Consider the following 22,057-nt stretch of genomic DNA (forward strand, 5'->3'; position numbering starts at 1 on the left):
CCACCTAATGATTATTCATGACGATGTGCATATAGCTGTTTTCACAAAATATTGCTTAACTTTAAAATTAAGTAACTTTGTTATTTGTTATCCGAATGAAATTGAATGCAATTTTTAGTATTTTGCTCTGTGTCGATTTTACTCTATTTATTTAGATTTAAATATTCTCGGCAGGCTGGAGAATCCCTTAAAAAATCTATCTGACTTTTATATTTTTCAGATGAAAGCTGTATTGATAGTTTCACTGACCCAACTACGACCACCGGCGAGAATGGTCGAGTGGGAGGAGCCTGTAACGCTGATGGGGTGTGTCTACCCTGTAAGGTGTGCGGTGACAAGTCATCTGGTTTTCACTACGGCGTCATGGCCTGCGAGGGCTGTAAGGTAATTATATCACTTCTATCATTTGATGAAAAATATTAAATAACAGAATTTAGAAACCAATCAGTCCACCTACCTTAAGCATAGATCTAAAAACAGAGGAAAACATACTGATTTGAGTGCTAAGTTTACTGAATAAGAGAATGATTAGGATTTTATTCATAAGTTTGCATGTTTAAATTTGAAGTTTTAAAAAGAAATCAACTATTCAAATTTGCATATTAATTGTCTTGATGAACTATGTGCCATATAGGACCATCAAATCGGAGAGATGCACTAAATGAAGAAAGAGCATACATGAGTTGATTTTTATGTCATAGATATTTTTGGAATCTTGTATGTAGCAGACACACCAACCAACCTAAAGTAGACAAATCACAACATTTACCTGACCAATCAAAACTTATACCTGACTGATCAAAACCTATACCAGACTGGTCAAATCCTATACCTACCACACCAGTCAAAACCTATACCAGACTGATCAAATCCTATAACCGGGCATGGTGGCTCATTGGTAGAGCGTCCGCCTCATGAACGGGAGGACGTGGGTTCGATCCTCGGCCGAGTCATACCAAAGACTTATAAAAATGGGACCTTCTGCCTTCTTGCTAGGCGCTCAGTATTTAGATTGGAAATGGGTAATGATAACATATTATGGCCCGCTGGTAGAGCAGTGTCCTAACTGAAGCGGCTACCCTGGGTAAATAAAACATCATTATTATTATTTATTATACCTACCACACCAGTCAAAACCTATACCAGACTGGTCGAGACCTAACCTATACCAGAGTAACCATACTGTTCACAGCCTATACTACAATGTATACTGATCAAAACCTATACCAGACCAATCAAAACCCACACTATATTGATCAAGCCTATACCAGACTGATCAGACCTATACCAGACTGATCAAACCCTATACCAGACTGATCGAAACCTAATCTATACCAGACTGGTCAAAACCTATACCAAATCAATCAAAACATACCAGACCGATTAAAGCTTATACCAGACAGATAAAAACCTAAACCAGACTGATCAAATCCTTTACCAGACTGTTCTAAACCTATACCAGACGGATCAAAACCTATACCAAATCAATCAAAATACACCAGATATATTAAAACCTATACCAGACTGTTCTAAACCTATACCAGACTGTTCTAAACCTACACCAGACTGATCAAAACCTATACCAGACTGATCAAAACCTATACCAGACTGATCAAAACCTACATGTATACCAATTCAATCAAAATGTACCAGACCGATTAAAACCTTTACCAGACTGATCAAAACCTATAACAAATCAATCAAAATACACCAGATATATTAAAACCTATACCAGACTGTTCTAAACCTATACCAGACTGTTCTAAACCTATACCAGACTGTTCTTAACCTATACCAGACTGATCAAAACCTATACCAGACTGATCAAAACCTACATGTATACCAATTCAATCAAAATGTACCAGACCGATTAAACCCTTTACCAGACTGATCAAAACCTATACCAAATCAATCAAAATACACCAGATATATTAAAACCTATACCAGACTGATCAAAACCTACATGTATACCAATTCAATCAAAATGTACCAGACCGATTAAAACCTTTACCAGACTGATCAAAACCTATACCAAATCAATCAAAATACACCAGATATATTAAAACCTATACCAGACTGTTCTCAACCTATACAAGACTGTTCTAAACCTACACCAGACTGATCAAAACCTATACCAGACTGATCAAAACCTGTACCAGACCGATCAAAACCTATACCAGACTGATCAAAACCTATACCAGACAGATCAAAACCTATACCAAGCTGATCAAAACCTATACCAGACAGATCAAAACCTATACCAAGCTGATCAAAACCTATACCAGACCGATTAAAACCTACAGTATACCAGACAGATCAAAACCTATACCAGACAGATCAAAAGCTATACCATACAGATCAAAACCTATACCAAGATGATCAAAACCTATACCAGGCTGATCATAACCTATACCAGACTGATCAAAACCTATACCAGACTGATCAAAACCTATACCAGACAGATCAAAACCTATACCAAGCTGATCAAAACCTATACCAGACTGATCAAAACCTATACCAGACAGATCAAAACCTATACCAGACTGATCAAAACCTATACCAGACAGATCAAAACCTATACCAGACTGATCAAAACCTATACCAGACAGATCAAAACCTATACCAAGCTGATCAAAACCTATACCAGACCGATTAAAACCTACAGTATACCAGACAGATCAAAACCTATACCAGACAGATCAAAAGCTATACCATACAGATCAAAACCTATACCAAGATGATCAAAACCTATACCAGGCTGATCATAACCTATACCAGACTGATCAAAACCTATACCAGACTGATCAAAACCTATACCAGACAGATCAAAACCTATACCAAGCTGATCAAAACCTATACCAGACCGATTAAAACCTACAGTATACCAGACAGATCAAAACCTATACCAGACAGATCAAAAGCTATACCATACAGATCAAAACCTATACCAAGATGATCAAAACCTATACCAGGCTGATCATAACCTATACCAGGCTGATCAAAACCTATACCAGACAGATCAAAACCTATACCAGACAGATCAAAACCTATACCAGACAGATCATAACCTATACCAAGCTGAACAAAAACCTATACCAGGCTGATCATAACCTGTACCAGACTGATCAAAACCTATACCAGACCAATCAAAACCTACATGTATACCAGACCGATCAAAACCTATACCAGACCGTTAAAACCCATACCAGACCGATTAAAACCTATACCAGACTATCAAAACCCATACCAGACCAATCAACACCTATACCACACTAACAACCTATACCAGACCGATTAAAACCTATACCAGACCAATCAAAACCTATATCAGACCAATTAAAACCTGACCAATCAAAACCCATACCAGACCGATTAAAACCTATACCAGACCGATTAAAATCTATACCAGACCAATCAAAACCTATACCAGACTGATCAAAACCTATACCAGACAGATCAAATCCTATACCAGACTGATCAAAACCTATACCAGATTGTTCTAAACCCAACCAGACAGGTCAAAGCCTATACTAGACTGATCAAAACCTGCACTAGACTGATCGAAACCACATGTATACCGAATAGATTTTAACCTGAACCAGACCAATGAAAAAATACAATGTTAGTTTGAATGCCAAACCATCGATCAGTTTGAAGATGGTTAACTTGGTGTGCTTTTTAACATGCGGCAGAATATTATGATGAGTGGAATGTATCCGGTACTTCTTTTATTCAGGGTTTCTTTCGAAGAAGCATTCAGAAGAAGATGGAGTACAAGTGTCACTTTTCCGGGAACTGTCAGATTGAGAGAGTTAATCGCAATCGATGCCAGCATTGCAGATTTAGAAAGTGCCTCGCTGTTGGAATGTCAAAAGAATGTGAGTTTCTTTCTGGTTATGAGGGAGCTTTTGCACAGTGATGTATGGAGGCCTCGAGAATATACATTTTCAAACGCCCTTCATGACCGCACAACCAAGAATTCTTTGTCAAAAATTGGTGAATCAAAACAGCAGTTTCGTCCTTGCATGTGGACAAACAACATTTTTGGAAATGTTTTCGTCAGCTCCGAAATTTAGGACAAAACTAATGTTGTACAGTTGCGGTTCACCAGTTTTCGACAATAACCTCCCAGCTGCTCATTGTCATCTGACAGGCATTTTCAATACATTTATTGTGTTCTTGAGCCCTCTGTACATCATGGAGCGAAAACTCGATACTCGCCCATCTAGCAGAATTCTTAAATACCATTGATAGTAACAGGGCTCCAAGGCCTATCAAACTCAAGGATTGAATGGAAGAACTTTACCAATATTGGATTTCAAAGTTACCGCCATAGGAAATCTTATAATAATGATATAGGGTATTTCTATAGTGCGCATTTCCACCTTGTTAGGTGCTCAAGACACTCCAATATTACCTGGCTATGCTAGTCTACCGACTCCAGTGCTCACAGCTTTTTGAGGAATTACTCCCTGCTGGTATCCACTTAGGCCTACCTTACCTGTATTGAGTGCAGCACATTGTGAATCAATTTCTTGCTGAACTATGACAGGTATTCGAACCAGCGTCCCTCTGTTTTGAAGTCCGGAGACTAATCAACTAAGCCACAATGCTTCGCTTATGCAACAAGGCTGAGGTGGTAGTGTGACTTCACTACTCCCGACTGAAATTTGTCATCTTGTTCATTTATCATTTAACAAATCCATGATAAATTTTATTTTAATTTAACAATTGTGTAATTATAGGAATTGATTATCCAAAATATGCAAATTTATGTCAGTAATAGCAAGATATGTGATGTCATCAATATCTTCATTCATATGTAGCTGTGACGATCGGATGTTACTCGAAGTGAGTCAAGCAGAATAATCTTGATGAGATCCTCAAATTGGCAACATTTCTGTTTGAATGAAATTGATTACATGTACGGTATATAAAAAATGTTAATTTTTGTTTAAGATAGCAAGATATGTGATGGAATTAATATGAACATTCATTTGTTGCTAAGAGGATTGGACTTTACTCTAAGTGAGTCAAGCAGAATAATTGCGATGAGATTCGTAAATTGGCAACACTTCAAAAATGGAATCGAATGTAAAAAATGCAAATTTATGTTTTGAAATGTGATGCCATTGTTATCTTCATTCTTATGTAGCTGTGAGGATTGGACGCTACTCGAAGCGAGTCAAGCAGAATAATCTTGATGAGATCCGCAAATTGGCAACACGGCCAGAGACAGCAGAAGATAGAGAGGCACGTGAGAAACGCGAGATGGCGATCTATACGATGAGCCAGACGATCCTCCAAGCAATGGATGCTACGTTCCTCTACGATAAGAAAACAGTTCAGTCGTTACTTGATAGACGCTCAGAACTCATGGTAAGGAGGCACACATTTTATCGGATTCTGTTTGAACTCCATAGCGATTTTTTGGATTGTTACAATGATAAACCCTTTCCACGCGTACTTCGCACCAATGCACACTCGGTGCCGTGCGAACTTCGCATTTCACACTCAACAAACAATGCATTGTTTCCCTCCCTGAAAATAATTCAGTACAGATGGGTTCATGGTCCAGCGCACAAAGAGTTAACGTCCCAGGGAAGAGATCATAAACGTAATCTGTGGTTTTTGAAGAAGTGTGATAGTAGCAATGCCCCGTGATTCATCTGAAAAAAAGAAACTTGAAACAAGTTTGTAATCTTAATTCTACCCTTAGAGATGATGCATGATAAATGCACTCCTTGTTTATTGCAAGAGAAATTCAATAGTAGTGAGCCCCTGTGGTTCATCTGCAAAAGGAACCTTGAAACAAGTTAGTAGCCTTTATTCTACCCTAAAAAGAGATAATGCATTTTCAATGGAATCTTTGTTTATTGAAAGAGAAGTTTAACAGTAGTGGTGCCCTGTAGTTCATCTGCAAAATGAACCTTGAAACAAGTTTGTAACCTTAATTCTACACTTTAAAAAAGAGATAATAATCAATGGAATCTTTGTTTATTGCAAGAGAAGTTTAAGTAGTGTGGTCCTGTGGTTCATCTGCAAAAGGAACCTTAAAACAAGTTTAGTAACCTTTATTCTACCCTAAAAAGAGATAATGCATTTTCAATGAAATCTTTGTTTATTGAAAGAGAACTTTTAGTAGTGTGGTCCTGTGGTTCATCTGCAAAAGGAACCTTGAAACAAGTTTGTAACCTAAATTCTCCACTTTAAAAAAGAGATAATAATCAATGGAATCTTTGTTTATTGCAAGAGAAGTTTAAGTAGTGTGGTCCTGTGGTTCATCTGCAAAAGGAACCTTGAATCAAGTTTGTAACCTAAATTCTCCACTTTAAAAAAGAGATAATAATCAATGGAATCTTTGTTTATTGCAAGAGAAGTTTAAGTAGTGTGGTCCTGTGGTTCATCTGCAAAAGGAACCTTGAAACAAGTTTGTAACCTTAATTCTACACTTTAAAAAGGAGATAATCAATGGAATCTTTGTTTATTGCAAGAGAAGTTTAAGTAGTGTGGTCCTGTGGTTCATCTGCAAAATGAACCTTGAAACAAGTTAGTATCCTTTATTCTACCCTAAAAAGAGATAATGCATTTTCAATGGAATCTTTGTTTATTGAAAGAGAAGTTTAAGTAGTGTGGTCCTGTGGTTCATCTGCAAAAGGAACCTTGAATCAAGTTTGTAACCTAAATTCTCCACTTTAAAAAAGAGATAATAATCAATGGAATCTTTGTTTATTGCAAGAGAAGTTTAAGTAGTGTGGTCCTGTGGTTCATCTGCAAAATGAACCTTGAAACAAGTTTGTAACCTTAATTCTACACTTTAAAAAAGAGATAATAATCAATGGAATCTTTGTTTATTGAAAGAGAAGTTTAACAGTAGTGGTGCCCTGTAGTTCATCTGCAAAATGAACCTTGAAACAAGTTTGTAACCTTAATTCTACACTTTAAAAAAGAGATAATCAATGGAATCTTTGTTTATTGCAAGAGAAGTTTAAGTAGTGCGGTCCTGTGGTTCATCTGCAAAAGGAACCTTAAAACAAGTTTAGTAACCTTTATTTTACCCCAGGATAGAGATTTTATGTAAACAGAATTTTTGTTTGTTGTTTTAGAAGAGGTTGAATAGTAGAAGGGCCCATGGTTCATCTGTAAAAGGAATCGTGAAACAAAGTTTGCAACCTTAATTCTATCCCAGGAGAGAGATGTTAAAACACAATGTTTGTTGTTGAAGGATGAATAGTAGTGAGGCCCCTTGGTTCATCTGCAAAAGGAACCTGGAATAAAGTGTTATCACCTCGATTCTAACCCAAGGAAAGAAATGATAAATGCAATCTTTGTTTGTTGCAGGAGAGGTTGAATAGTAGTGGTGCCCCCGTGGTTCCTGACTCCTTCACGTCAGACTTGAGGGAGGAAGAGAAGAAAAATAGCAAAACCTTCGCATGGAAGGTATTCCTTGAGGCAATCTCACCAGCCATCCGGAGGATAGTGGAATTCGCTAAGTGCCTTCCAGGCTTTATGAAGATACAGCAGGTAAAAATATGCCTATATGATAATCATCTTCATCACCATCATCATCTTCATTACCACCGCTACCATTGTCCTCATTATCACCACCATCATCTTTATGATCATCACCAGCTTCATCATTTTCATCATCTTCTTCATCATCATCATCTTCATATCACCATCATTATCATCATCATCATCAATATCACCATCATTTTCATCGTCATCATCACATCACATCATCATCATCATATCACCATCATTATCATCATCAATATCACCATCATTTTCATCGTCATCATCACATCACATCATCATCATCATATCACCATCATTATCATCATCAATATCACCATCATTTTCATCGTCATAATCACATCACATCATCATCATCATATCACCATCATTATCATCATCAATATCACCATCATTTTCATCGTCATCATCACATCACATCATCATCATCATATCACCATCATTATCATCATCATCATCACATCACATTATCACATCATCAACATCACATCACATCATCATCATCACATCACATCATCATCATCACATCATCATCATCACATCATCATCATCACATCACATCATCATCACATCACATCATCATCATCACATCACATCATCATCATCACATCACATCATCATCATCACATCACATCATCACATCATCATCATCATATCACCATTATTATCATCATCATCATCATCATCATCATCATATCACCATCATCATCATCATCACATCATCATCATCATATCACCATCATCATCAATATCACCATCATTATCATCATCATTGTCACCAACACTATCATCATAATCATCATCATCACCACCTCCATCATCATCACCCCCATCATCATCATCACCACCATCATCGTCACCACCATCATCATTCCTACCTCTATCATCATCACCACCTCCATCATCATCATCACTAACCACCAAAAGTAATCAACCGTTCAGTACATCAGACCCCATTTTTTCCATTGTTACTTCACTTCTTGTTAAGCCATCATGCTTTCAGAGCATTACAAAGTTTTTGATACAAAATATTAAATGGAGAGAAATCAAAATGTGTTCAGATGCTAGCTAAACCCTTTTCTCTTATCTTTTTATAGTGTGATCAGATGCAGCTTCTAAAGCAGTCCTACTTCGAGGTCTGGATGATCCAAGTCAGTCCCCTGGTGTCTCACGCCGATCGCAGCCTCATCCTCGGAAACAACACCCTCCTCGATTCCCGCCTCCTGGACAGCATGGGACAGGACAATCTATGGCGGCACATCTTCGAGTTCACCCAATCTCTCAGTAAACTGAACCTCACCGAGATGGAGACGTCACTATTCATCGCATCCACCATTATTAATTCAGGTTTGTGTTCACACTGAAGCCTGTCGCACACTACACTAAGTGGGCATTGTGGCCACCCATATAACTTGTTTTATGCTATGGCACTCACATGACCTTTAAACAACAGGAAAAGTGCTCTATGACACAAATAACAGTATTGTAAGAATCGGAATGCAATGGTTCATTTCTGTACATGTACATGTAACTTCCAGGGTGGACTCTAACCATCTGAAGTCAAATAAGTTTTCAGTTTAAAGGTAAAAGAAAGTAGTTGCAGCAAACAATTATTTCATGAGAAAGTCTTTAAAATCAAGGCCACCATGGTATTATATATCTTATATCTGGTACATTAAATGTAAAATTATCTTTGTAAAAAATTTATAGGACAATCCGCTGTTCCAGTCCACCAATTTTCAACAAAAACGTCTCAGCTGTCCATGTGATTTGACAAGCATTTTCAATGGATTTACCATGTTGCAGAATCCGTCCCCGGTGCAATTGCGAAAATTCAGAAATGTTGAAAGTAAAACATCTAATTTTCAGGCTTTTGTGAGAACATAAAGAATTGCTAAAAATATCAATTATTTTTGTAAGATTATATTAATTTCCTACTGAAGTGTACGAACCGTGTGTGAGGGCCTGCAAGGCATAATTTGTTGTAATTTTATCATGGGTATATTTTCATGTAAGTGTTAAGACCATGCTCATCTTTCATCATACTCTGTCAGATAAAATGAGATTAATAATTGTTTTATTCGGCTTTAAGATCCTTAGTTTGATATAAATCATTGAACTCATGTTGTGGACCTGTCTTTGCATTTCTACTGTAAAAGAATTATTAGATGTAGCTCAAACTGAAGCAGAAATATTTTGAAAGAAATTATGGACATGAATGGGAAAGAGAAATTGCGGATTACAAGGCTTATATTAGACTTTGTTGATTTTTCAGATCGTGCTGGTCTCCGTCGAAGGACAGATATCGAGCCTCAATCGGAGCTGATCATGGAATGTCTGAGACGAGAGCTGAGCCGCAAAGATCCTCAGGAGACGAGACGCTTCTTTCACTTGGTAACCAAGATGCAGCTCATGCGCTCGACCTCGTTGCTCCAGGCGGAGTCGTTGCTTGGTTTTCGTCTGGAGTATCCATCTATCCCGGTCCCGCCTCTCTTGGTTGAGCTGAACGAGGCAATAGGAGACCCGCCCAAACCGGACATTCATGACCTGTGCAGTGGTATGATGAATGATTCCAATGGAAATATGTAAGGCAGCACTCGTGTGCTTTCCGTTTATCTCTAATAATACATGGGGTGATGTACATGTAGGTCCGGACGTTGCCCCTAGTAGAGTATGTATGAGCTTTTTCTGCACGATTCTGTAAAAAGAAGGCAAGATCGTATGCTGTAAGTAGAATGATATTCTTGAAATAAAAATCTTGTAAAATTGGTGAAATGCAGGCCTGCCAACAATCTGCATTTCACTCATTTCTCATGCTGTCATATTGATCATACATATCGGAATTCTCATCCTAAAACCCCAAAATAGAAAGTACAAAATAATAATCTATTATATTAAGATAATCAATACCCTGCCGAAGGTTTTGACATTGAACCACTCGCTTGTGGTACAGGCAAGTTTAAACTCTGTTTTGAGGTATTGAAAATTAATTTTGATTATAAAAGAAAAATGTGAATCCTTTTTTTATTGCTCGAAAATAGAAATCGTCTGAAAATTCATTGTACCCAATTGATCATAAGCCCGGCAGCCACTGTGCAGCACCAGATCGATGTTGTTCTATCCCTTAAATTAGTGGCTGCTGGGCCCTTGATTTGACTGGGGTAAAGTGAATTTTCAGAGTATTTCTATTTTTTATTTCTATTACGAACAATAAAATGTGGATTTTCATTTTTGTCTCGCCTGCGAGACATAGGTATCACTATTTCCGGCGTCGTTGTCGTCAACAATTGTGTTGTACACCCAATAACTTTCTATAGCTTCGAGGTGGGATCACCAAATTCATACCAGAGGTCCATCTCCTGAAGGCACAGGTCAAGTTCGAATATGAGTCGAATTTGAATAAGGTCAAAGGTCAAAGGTCAATGAACTTTCCATGACTGGCACTGTGCTATGTTGTACACATAATAACTTTCTATATCTTCGAGGTGGGAACACCAAATTCATACCAGAGGTCCATCTCCTGAAGGCACAGGTCAAGTTCGAATATGAGTCGAAATGTGAATAAGGTCAAAGGTCAATGAACTTTCCATGACTGGCACTGTGCTGTGTTGTACACACAATAACTTTCTATAGCTTCGAGTTGGGATCGCCAAATTCATATCAGAGGTCCATCTCCTGAAGGCACAGGTCAAGATCGAATATGAGTCGAATGTGAATAAGGTCAAAGGTCAATGAACTTTCCATGACTGGCACTGTGCTGTGTTGTACACACAATAACTTTCTATAGCTTCGAGTTGGGATCGCCAAATTCATACCAGAGGTCCATCTCCTGAAGGCACAGGTCAAGTTCGAATATGAGTCGAATGTGAATAAGGTCAAAGTTCAATGAACTTTCCATGACTAGCACTGTGCTGTGTTGTACACACAATAACTTTCTAAAGCTTCGAGGTGAGATCGCCATATTCATAACAGAGGTTCATCTCTTGAAGGTGCAGGTCAAGTTCAAATGTGAGCCGAATTTGAATAAGGTCAAAGGTCAATGAACTTTCAATGACTGGCACTGTGCTGTGCTGTACACACAATAACTTTCTATATCTTCGAGGTAGGATTGCCAAATTCATACAAGAGGTCCATCTTTTGAAGGTGCAGGTCAAGTTCGAATGTGAGTTGAATTTGATTAAGGTCAAAGGTCAATGAACTTTCCATGACTGACACTGTGCTGTGTTGTACACATAATAACTTTTTATATCTTCGAGGTAGGATTGCCAAATTCATACAAGAGGTCCATCTCTTGAAGGTGCAGGTCAAGTTCAAATGTGAGTTGAATTTGATTAAGGTCAAAGGTCAATGAACTTTCCATGACTGGCACTGTGCTATTTTGTACACACAATAACTTTCTATAGCTTCGAGGTGGGATCGCCAAACTCATAACAGAGGTCCATCTCTTGAAGGTGCAGGTCAGGTTCGAATGTGAGTTGAATTTGATTAAGGTCAAAGGTCAATGAACTTTCACACTACTTTGTTCCTCTAGTGACATGAACTTTATAATTTTATACTTTTTAACACTAACATTTTACTTCAGAACTCAGTACTCTCTATACCTGAACCAGATTTTGTATTTTACTTGTTTATTCTTTAAAAACTGTTGTTATTTATTTAATGAGCTATAGTTCTTGGCACCATTTATAATATTCACACAAATTTGACAATGGTACAATAGAAAGCTGTCAAAGTTTCTTCAATGTTACCCTTCAGATTTGACATGCAGTCTCTTCATGACTGCAATATGCAGGCGAGACAACGCTTGGCGTTTGCCTTGTTTTGTTTTCATTTGTTATTAAAACCTTAACCTAAACATACTGTTCCTTTTTTCTTTGATAACAGAAACAAAAGGTGCCCCGACATCTGGGAGAAGCTCCCCCTACCAAAGCTGATCAAAGGCTGCGGTTTGTTCCACCCTCCCAAGTCCGTTTGCGGCGTACCTACCAACGTCATGCCGACCATACCCAAGGAAGAGAAAGGGGAACGTACAAGCTGTTCCGCCTCCAGCCAACCCTATCAGTGAATCTCGCTCTCACTAGCCTATTGCCTTGTGTTCGATATGATGGTTGTACGTGTGACTTTGCTTCAGTCAAATGTGTTCGACAGGCGAAATATGACTTAGGAGATGTTATTAACACATGTTTGGCATAATTTGTCTGAAATAATGCTCTGAGGTAGGCGATTATTCAGAGTCGACTGTACATACCTGACTCTGAGCGATTGAAGGGACTTATTGTGAAAATCTGTTGCATGAAAGAGTAACTGGGTATTCTTGGTCGCTTCATCTTTGTACTCAATTTCTTTCCTAAAATGGTAGAGGTTTAATAACAAGAGGACTTGAAATTAATATCACTGATGTCATCATTATGATTTCAGTCAAATTTGTTGTTGCGTGACAAAGTCACAATGGTCGATCCAGAGCTGGTACATGGGCATTATCATGAATACATTCATGCATTTGTATCATCAACTCCAAGCTTGAGAAGGCATCGTGGCTCGGTGCATTCACCGAATGTTTCCATTGCCACCTACATGTAGTCATTTCACAGTGGCTGCACAGCGTAGAACAGACCCTGAACCTTGAAGACCTTATAAGCAGCTCTTCCAAGCTAAACTAGGATATGACATGCTGTGACAGTAGATGGTGGTGCAGACAATCGTGTTGGGTTTCTATTTCAAATAAAAATGGAGAAGTGCAAGTACAAACCATGTGCCTGGGACTTACAGCATCCTGGAACCTACAGGAGGTTCTCACCCTCTGAAGACAGGAAGTGCAGCCTTTTGGAAGACAGTAGCGACTCTTATGGTAGTAATTAATCGTCAGGGATGGAGAAGGGTAAGTGAACTGGAGAAGTAAACCCATGCTCCCAGCACTTACAGCATCATGGGACCTACAGGGGGGTCTAACCCTCTGAAGACGGGAAGGGCAGCCTCCTGGAAGAGGCGACTGTTTACCAGTAACCGTCAGGATGTAGTAGAGGGCGGTACTTCCGAGTCATGAGGCCGCAGGAGAATACCTTCTCACATACACTGTGTACACTCGACTCGTCCCCATCACCAAGGTCAAGGCCAGCAAAAATGTGTCCTCGGGGCCGGCTTTGACTACATCCCGGTAACCGCACGATCTTGTAGATGGTTCCGGATGCGGATCGTAACCGAGTGAGGATGCCTTGACGTAGAAGTTTCCCATCGTGTCCATAACACATTCATCCAACGGGTATTTTCATTTCGTATTTCAGGCACTATCGGGAAAAAGAAGGGTATTACATCGTTATTTTGTATATTTCTTACAGATCAACTATTTTTTAAGCAGAATGTACATATTGATAAACCATGTTGTGGTCTTACTTCTGTCAGAAATACCATTTCTATCGTATTAGTAAAGGGTGTGTGTCCAGGCGGGCATTTCATAAAGCTGTTTGTAAGTTACCAGTGACTATATGAAAGACTGGTGACCCTTTTTACAAGCTTAAACAACACCAATGGAAATTAAGTGCATGTGATTTACCACAAGAAAGAATCACCAGAAAGGATCACTGATGACCCTTTTTACAAGCTTAAACAACACCAATGGAAATTAAGTGCATGTGATTTACCACAAGAAAGGATCACCAGTCATTCAGTCAATCGCTTGTAATCATGCACTTACAAACGGCTTTAATAATGAACACCTTACAGCACATCTCAGACTTGAAACTGTTTTATTCCACCTGCAAAGAAAATGTATGACTCTGTGAGTCTCTCTGTATACTTTGTTGATCAGGAATTCAACATTTGAGCTACATTTTTACTCAAATAAAAGTCAGTGACCGTACAGGGCTTTATAGACATGGGGCAGTTCATTTTTAGGCAGATTAATTTCATTTGATGAGCATACATGTATGTATAATGCAAGGGAAAGATCTCATGCTTGGATTCGCGAAGATGGGTTCATGCATTTTTTATGTGTGAGCTACATGTAGTGTTTAATCCAGTGTGAACACCCATACTAGAAAAAAAAATGATTGCATGCCTTTGGTATAGGGTACCAATTTCATGCTTGTTGGTATGGAATATTTTGTTTTAGATCATGTTTATGAAAATGAACCTACGGTTTCTTAAAACCATAGTAGCAACGGTTATAAGATAGCCGCTTTGCCAAACATAACCTCAGACCTTCCCGAATGAATCTAGCTTGGGTTGTAAGCTAGAACCACCTGCAACCTATAATTGATCATATAGTGGACCAAGCCCGGATCAGACACAATGGCCCGTATTCTGAACTTCAGTTTGATTTCAACTCTGGTCTAAAGTTGCGGTTTAACTATGGATAGCCAATGATGACATAAATCTTTAATAGTAGAGGTTCATTGTATCAGCTCATTTGACTCTCAAATCATCCATAAACTGTCCTGGGGTCCGTTGCAAAAAGTTGCGTTTAAACGCAAGTCAAAAAATCAATCGCAAGTCCAAATTGCACGCATGATTTTTAGAGTTGCGATTGATTGCAACTCTTTCTGCAACGGGCCCCTGGAAGGATAGGTAGGATAAAGGATAGGGAAAGATCACACTAAACATAAGAATCATACCATGTGAATAAAATTTTGACATGTTTGGCTTCCCATAATTTTAGCACAGAGTTAGACCTTGGTCTAAGTTAAACCAGAGTTCAGAATATGGGCCAATGATTTTGAGAGGCCGACTGTTCTGCAAAAACAACATGGCCTCTGAAATGGCGGAGATGCCAAGTTCGAGGACCAGGGCCCTGTCTTACAAAGAGATGCGATTGATCCAATCAACCACAACTATGGAAAGCCAGCAATGTCAACATCTAAAACTGCATGTTCTTTAAAAATATTTCATAGATACAATGTATATTCATACATTCATCATTTCCTCGAAAATTCAGTGTGCTTCTCTTTGTTTACAAATGGCCGTGAGCATATTTCCTGTTGAAGAAATTATGACATTGATGGATTTCCATACAGTTAAGGTTGATCTGGGCCCTGTCTTACAAAGGGTTGCGATTGATCCAATCAATCATAACTCTATGGAAATCCATCAGTGTCATAATTTTTTCTTTAGGGAAATGTGCACAATGTCCTTTGTAAACAAAGGGAAGCACAGTGAATTTTCAAGAAAACAATGAATGCATGAATATACATCATACATGTAGTTAGAAAATATTTTGAATAAACATGAATGATATATGTTGATGTTGCTGGCCATCCATAGTTGCGAGTGATCGGATTAATCATAATTCTTTGCAAGACGGGGCCCAGATCAATAGTAACTCTTCAAATGAGATAGGGCCTAGGTATGCGTGAGATTTTACATGACTCAGCATTAAATCACAGGCAATGTTTATGTATATGGGAATAGGCTGTGATGTACATGTAGACATGAGAAAGGGATCTGGGTCGCGTTTTACAAAGAGTTGCAATTGAACCGACCAACCTCAATTCTATGGAAAGCCATCATTACCATAATATTTTCTACAAGAAACTTGAACAATGTATATTGTAAACAAAGAGAAGCACACTGAATTGTCAAGAAAACAATGAATATATGAATATACATCATAGTTTTAAAAAAATTTGAACAAACATGCATGATAGATATTGACATTGCTGGCTTTCCAAAGTTGTGATTGATTGTATCAATTGTGACTCTTCGTAAGATGGGGCCCTGAGGAGATGAGCAAGAGTCCCAAATGCGGGAGGCTGGTATGTCTGAAATGGTATTGCTTTCAACCTGACTACATCCGCCTTTGCAGCGGACTCAAATCTGACGAAAATGATTTGCTGGTCTACATGTATAATCGATAGACCATTCATTTTTTTCCAGATTTGCAGATGCATAAGAGAAGACATTTTCAAGTGAGGTATTCTACAGGTTTGAGCATATTGAGCCAACCGGCAGGGTCTGGGGTATTTTTTTTTTTTTTATGCCCTGCTTGAAGATTAAGTTGAATAGATTTGGGCATGGATTTTACCACTCTTCTGATGAAAAATCATTTTTCGCAGTGAATTAGTGAACAGCTTAAATACTAGCCAATATCCGGGTAGTTCTGCTCACCTCATATGTATATTGATATACCTGTTCGTACATGTAGATATACAATCATATAAACTTGAAAATTAATGTTTGCCATGTTTTTGTTTTACATGATCATTGTCGAAGGGATTTTGGCATGCATGTTTCGGATGTATTAAGGTGAATGTGAAAATCTTGTATGAAAAATATTAACTTTTTATTTGTATTCATATTTTGTGCGAATTTCCTACCCTGTCTCACTACACAATGGATTTGTAGGCTATAATAATATGACAATAAATAATATAGGATATATATATATATATATATATACACACATATCCACCTTGTTAGATGCTCAAGGCGCTTCTTTATTACCCTGACTAAGCTAGTCTACCAATTCCGGTGCTCACAGCTTTTGAGGATCTACTTCCTGCCGGTACCCATATACCTCAGTGCAGCACATTGTGGGTAAATTTCTTGCTGAAGGAAAACACGCCATGGCTGGAAATCGAACCCAATCCCTCAGATTGAAAGACTAGAGTCTTAACCACTAGACCACGACGTCCCCACATGTTTGTTCCACCTTTGGCAGGTAATAAATCTGGGCCCCGTCTTACAAAGAGTTGCGATTGATCCAATCAATCGCAACTATGGAAAGCCAGCAAAGTCAACATATACCATGTATGTTTGCTCGAATTTTTTTCTAGATATCGATGTGTAGCCATAAATTAATTCATATCTTGACAGTTCGGTGTGTTCTCCTTTGTTTACAAAGGACATGTTGCACATTTCCTGTACAAAAAATTATGACACTGATGGATTTCCATAGAGTTACGATCGATTGGATCAATCGTAACTCTTTGTAAGACGGGGCCCTGGTGATAGTCTTATCTATCCCACCCTTATAAGGATAAAAATACTACAAAGAATTAAGACAAAATACGGTATAGCCTATCTGAGTCATTATTAATTGAATGATAGTCAATAATAAGCATCAATCTCAAGTTACAGCCGGGGTAGTAATAACCAAGTCCTTTGGAAGTGCAGATGTTTTAATTCATAATGTGATATGCACCATACAAGAACTGTCTATTATTATTAATATTATTATTATCATGTGGAAAACAACATTGTTATGTTAGAGAAGAACGACTCGGTCTGGGAAATTTACAGCACAGTTGTGTCTTTATTACAATTTGAAGAAATCATTTGAAATCTGAAATAAGAATAGCTATAGCTCTTCTTTGACTCAACGTAAGGTGACAACTCCTGGTATATCTTAGACCAATTATTTACAAAGTTAGAATTTACTTGAAATCTGAAATACACATGTATATTCTTCTTCTACAACTCAATTTTAAGAAGACAACTCGTGATATAATTTTTTTTATTCTGCAATGTTAAGTGACAACTCATATAATTTTGTAAATTTTTACAATTTAAAAATATTATTTTCAAAAAACATTTCTTCAATTATATTTTTAGTTTACTAATCATTGTATAAAGTAATCTAATTAACAATTGAAAAAATTATCTAAAATATGAAATAACAAATTGTAGTTTCTTCAGTTTAAATTTGAAGTGACTGCTCATGGTAAATTCAATTAAGTATATGCAAGTAAGACATTTGAAAATCTGAAATTAGAATAGCTACTCTTCAACCCAAAAGATAATGTGCTTGTGATGTAATGTATTATGTAAGATAATCATTAAAAATCTGAAATAACAACCAAAACTTTTATTCCAATCAAGATTTAAATGACATGCCATGGAATATTGTCCAATTTTCATTGTTTCAATATTTAAGACCTTATTTGAAAATCAACTACTACTCCAGGGGTGTTTCACAAAAATTTAAGTATGAGTCGCACTTAAAGTAATAGTTTTGTGCTGTTTAAAAAGGAATCCACAGTGGTCAGATCAAGTTCAGAGGATGTGCACTGATGTGTAGGTTGCACAGGCCTAAAACATTACCCATAGACTCTTGTGTTAATTTGGCACTTTAAAAAATTCATAAAAAATAAGGATAAGAATAAGGAGGGTCGAATGTATACTACCAGTGGATAGAAAATATATCTGACATTCCATATCTGACCTGAAAAGGGTACCTTGACCGACTCATTTGAAAAATAAATTGGCATTTATCATGAGGACTACGCTTGACAGGATCAAATTCAGCACCTGAGACAGTAAAATGGCCCTTATTCTCCCACCAGTCCAATTTAGTTCCAAACTTGGTGATATATCTTCCCAATTTGGGAAAAGGAAGTTCAGTAGTTACCAAAAATATAATCAGTGTTAGATTGACAATCATACTCATTCACTTTTGTTAATCAGCAATATCAAATTTAAAAATTGAGAATGGGTTGGCTCAAATGAATTCATGTCTTTTGCCTGCCAGTTGTAATTAGGCCCGTGTAACCTGTAGTTATCAATGAGGTTACGTGTTAGCTATGGTATGCGTGTTATGCACGATTCTAAGTCGCACTTAACTCTTCGTGAAACACCCCCCTGGTATGTAGAAATTAAGAAATCAAAAGAAACAAATCTGAAATTCAAATGTCCAGACCTGACGCTATCTGAATTAAACCGAAGACTTATGTTACCACCCCCGTTGGATTTTCAACAGATCATTATGAACAGTTAAAACTAGATTTCATTGTCAATGCTGTTCTGCATCAAATGCACCACATTTACATGTAACTTTATGTAGTTTATTTGGGTGTGTGTAGAGGGTAATTCTTGAATTACTTACACTGTCACATGTATGCACTATTTGGAGAGTGTTCCACTATAAAGAGTAAACAGGCTAAATGGTAATTAGACCAATAGGTTAAGGCCACCGCACACCTTACGACTGGTCTTCGATCCGAATTTGGAATAAATTGCATATTGCTCATTTTCTGAAAATGTAATTGAAAAGTATCCTTTCATTTTAGGTTCAAATTAATTGTAAGAATACTAGTATAACAATATTGGATGATTGCCAGGCTTTATTTTGGAGTAAAGGCCAAATAAGTATTGAATTGTTGGCAGTCGTACGATTGCTATGACATTACAACTATATATTGAATTTGATTTTATTCTTATATTAAAGGATGATAGCATAGTCACAGATTTGAACATCGTATTCATGCATGTTTGATGATTTAGAACATTACACAGTAAGATATTCCATGTCTAATTATTAGCACCGATTTCTACGTTTTAGTCCAAAATCGGGTCTGTGGTGGCCTAAAGTAGACCAACTAGGATTAGTCCATGGTGGATTAGACCAAGTGGGAATTAGACTAAGTAAGTGTAGACCTAGTGGCAGTGGTTGTTGGATCTTAAGGGTATCATTTCCGTCTTGTCAATGTAATTATGATTGCTCTTAAAACAGGGTATTCTTTTACAGTGCCTTGGTTCAGTCGTTGAGTCAGAACATACATGTATTTTCCTACGAATGATAAGACAATTTTTAAGAGTATACAGTACTTTAATGATGTGTCGCTTAGCTTAGCCAACTTTATTGAAATATCCATAGGGCCTACAGGCTAATTTTGTTTTGTATCAACGTAATTTTTCAAATGGGAAGGTTATCCCCATTATATTATAATCATTAGATGGTACATGTATTTCAATGTCAGATAACTAACGACCTTTGGCAATGTGCCTATCAAGCAGTCTACGAAAAATATGGGAATTAGCACTGGAAAGACGATTGCAAGATTCCTGCGGCAAAGACACTGCTCCAACTTTTGATAAGCTGCCAAAATTCTCTGGTAGATGTTTCTTTTGAATGAATATCATAGATGAATCTTTGCATTCCAGTGAAATATGAATTTTATTCTCGACAAAACGTTCACAAATGCCACCCACCCCTATGTCTGAAAAAGACAGGCTAATCTCATATTTAACATCTGAAAAAATTGCAATCGTGTTTTAGAATACATTTATTTCATTAATAATGAGCATATCAGGAGTTGTTATAAAGCGCAGTAGAATATATACTTTTTTTAAATAGTTTCTGCGCTCTATAAATCTATTTCATTTATTATTATTATTGTTTTGTTGCAATGTTTGTCTATAAAGACTGGAATGATGATCCTTGTCTATAAAAAAAAGAATATTCATCCTGAGGGTTTAGAATAATTGTTTGGGAAAATAACAGTTTATTTCATTTTAACAATCATTGTGTGAAGAACAGGCTTATGTTATTTTGTTGCAATCATCGTCTGTAGAGGCAGGCTAATATTTTAGAACCATATAGTATAAATATATGTTTTCATTTTTAAGAATCATCTGAAAAATGGTATTTCATCTCATTTTGCAAAGATCATAATTTGTGAAGACTCCATTATCTTGTACTACAATCATTGTCTGTAAAGAAAGGCTTATCCCATTGTGTGTTAATCTTTGTCATTTTAAATCCTTTTAAAGCATTTGGTGTCTGAATACAGTCTAATCTTCTTGTCAATATAGAAAGAATGATGCCAATGGTTACGGGGGGAAAAAATTATTAAGAGACAGATTCATGTACTGTACGTGTGTATTACTATATTAAATCTAGTATTGTTCAGAATGACTAAGTTTTGGTTCTACACGTTACATCATTTTATACAAATGAATTTATGTATAATTCATGTGTAATATTTTCAGAATGATGTTCTCTCTTTTTAACTGAAGTTTTGCTGATGTTATGACATACATATACCGAGAATGTATGCTTTCTTCATCATAACACCTCATTAAAATAAGATGTTTTATAGATAACAATTTTATTATCAGTGATTGATATTATCATTGAATATGTAAGCATGTTATTAACGGGTAAAATATATTTTTGTACAAGCAGAGGTAATTCATCTACTACATATATTTACATATTTGTAAAATTACAAGTTCTTGGAACCTGTGAATTGTGTATTTTAATAGAAGAGCAAGTACCAGTTATATTTGTGCCGGTCAATATGGTGTAGATCATGTTAGATTTTTATTGACATTCATTTATGGTCACGCTTTGCAAAGATTCTACATTAATTGTCATTCAGAATGAACTATACAGGAAGAAATGTTTCCCTATAGGCACAATTTGAGCAGAGCAATTGTTTTTAATATTGCCCTGCTAAAAATAATTGGTATTATAATATAAAATGAATATTGCCTGCTCGTTTATTTGAGCATTAGCAGAAACTGTTATTGTCAGTTAACTTGATATTATAAGGATAGGCCAACTGTTTTCTCTCTTCTTTCTGTCTTGGGGGATTTTGAGCACGCTACTCCACACAACAGGTGTAAAATGCCAACGCTGCGGTTTTGAATTCGCGCCAAACGTGTCACCCCACTGAGAGCGTTTCCATAGCAACAAGATCGCTTTACGTGAAGTGATTTTGAAAACCACTTTCGTGTGATCAAGTGGGAACGCTAGCAAAGCGATCTTCCAAACTGGTTTCCTGTAAACTAGCGTAATGAGAACGGT

At 37.1% G+C, this 22,057-nt stretch overlaps 1 protein-coding gene across 1 annotated transcript; it reads left to right on the forward strand.

The window, feature by feature from the left end:
* The first annotated feature begins 219 nt into the window (after positions 1-219).
* LOC129267769 (nuclear receptor subfamily 1 group D member 1-like) lies at positions 220-16,108 on the forward strand. Its single transcript, XM_064104655.1, has 7 exons — positions 220-384; positions 3,737-3,878; positions 5,156-5,379; positions 7,342-7,524; positions 8,634-8,883; positions 9,812-10,121; positions 12,421-16,108. Exons 1-7 carry the CDS (start codon positions 364-366, stop codon positions 12,599-12,601), a joined length of 1,311 nt encoding a protein of 436 aa, XP_063960725.1. The 5' UTR covers positions 220-363; the 3' UTR covers positions 12,602-16,108.
* Positions 16,109-22,057: the final 5,949 nt, after the last annotated feature.

Source organism: Lytechinus pictus, chromosome 9 (genome assembly GCF_037042905.1).
Source record: "Lytechinus pictus isolate F3 Inbred chromosome 9, Lp3.0, whole genome shotgun sequence".
Lineage (NCBI taxonomy): Eukaryota > Metazoa > Echinodermata > Echinoidea > Temnopleuroida > Toxopneustidae > Lytechinus > Lytechinus pictus.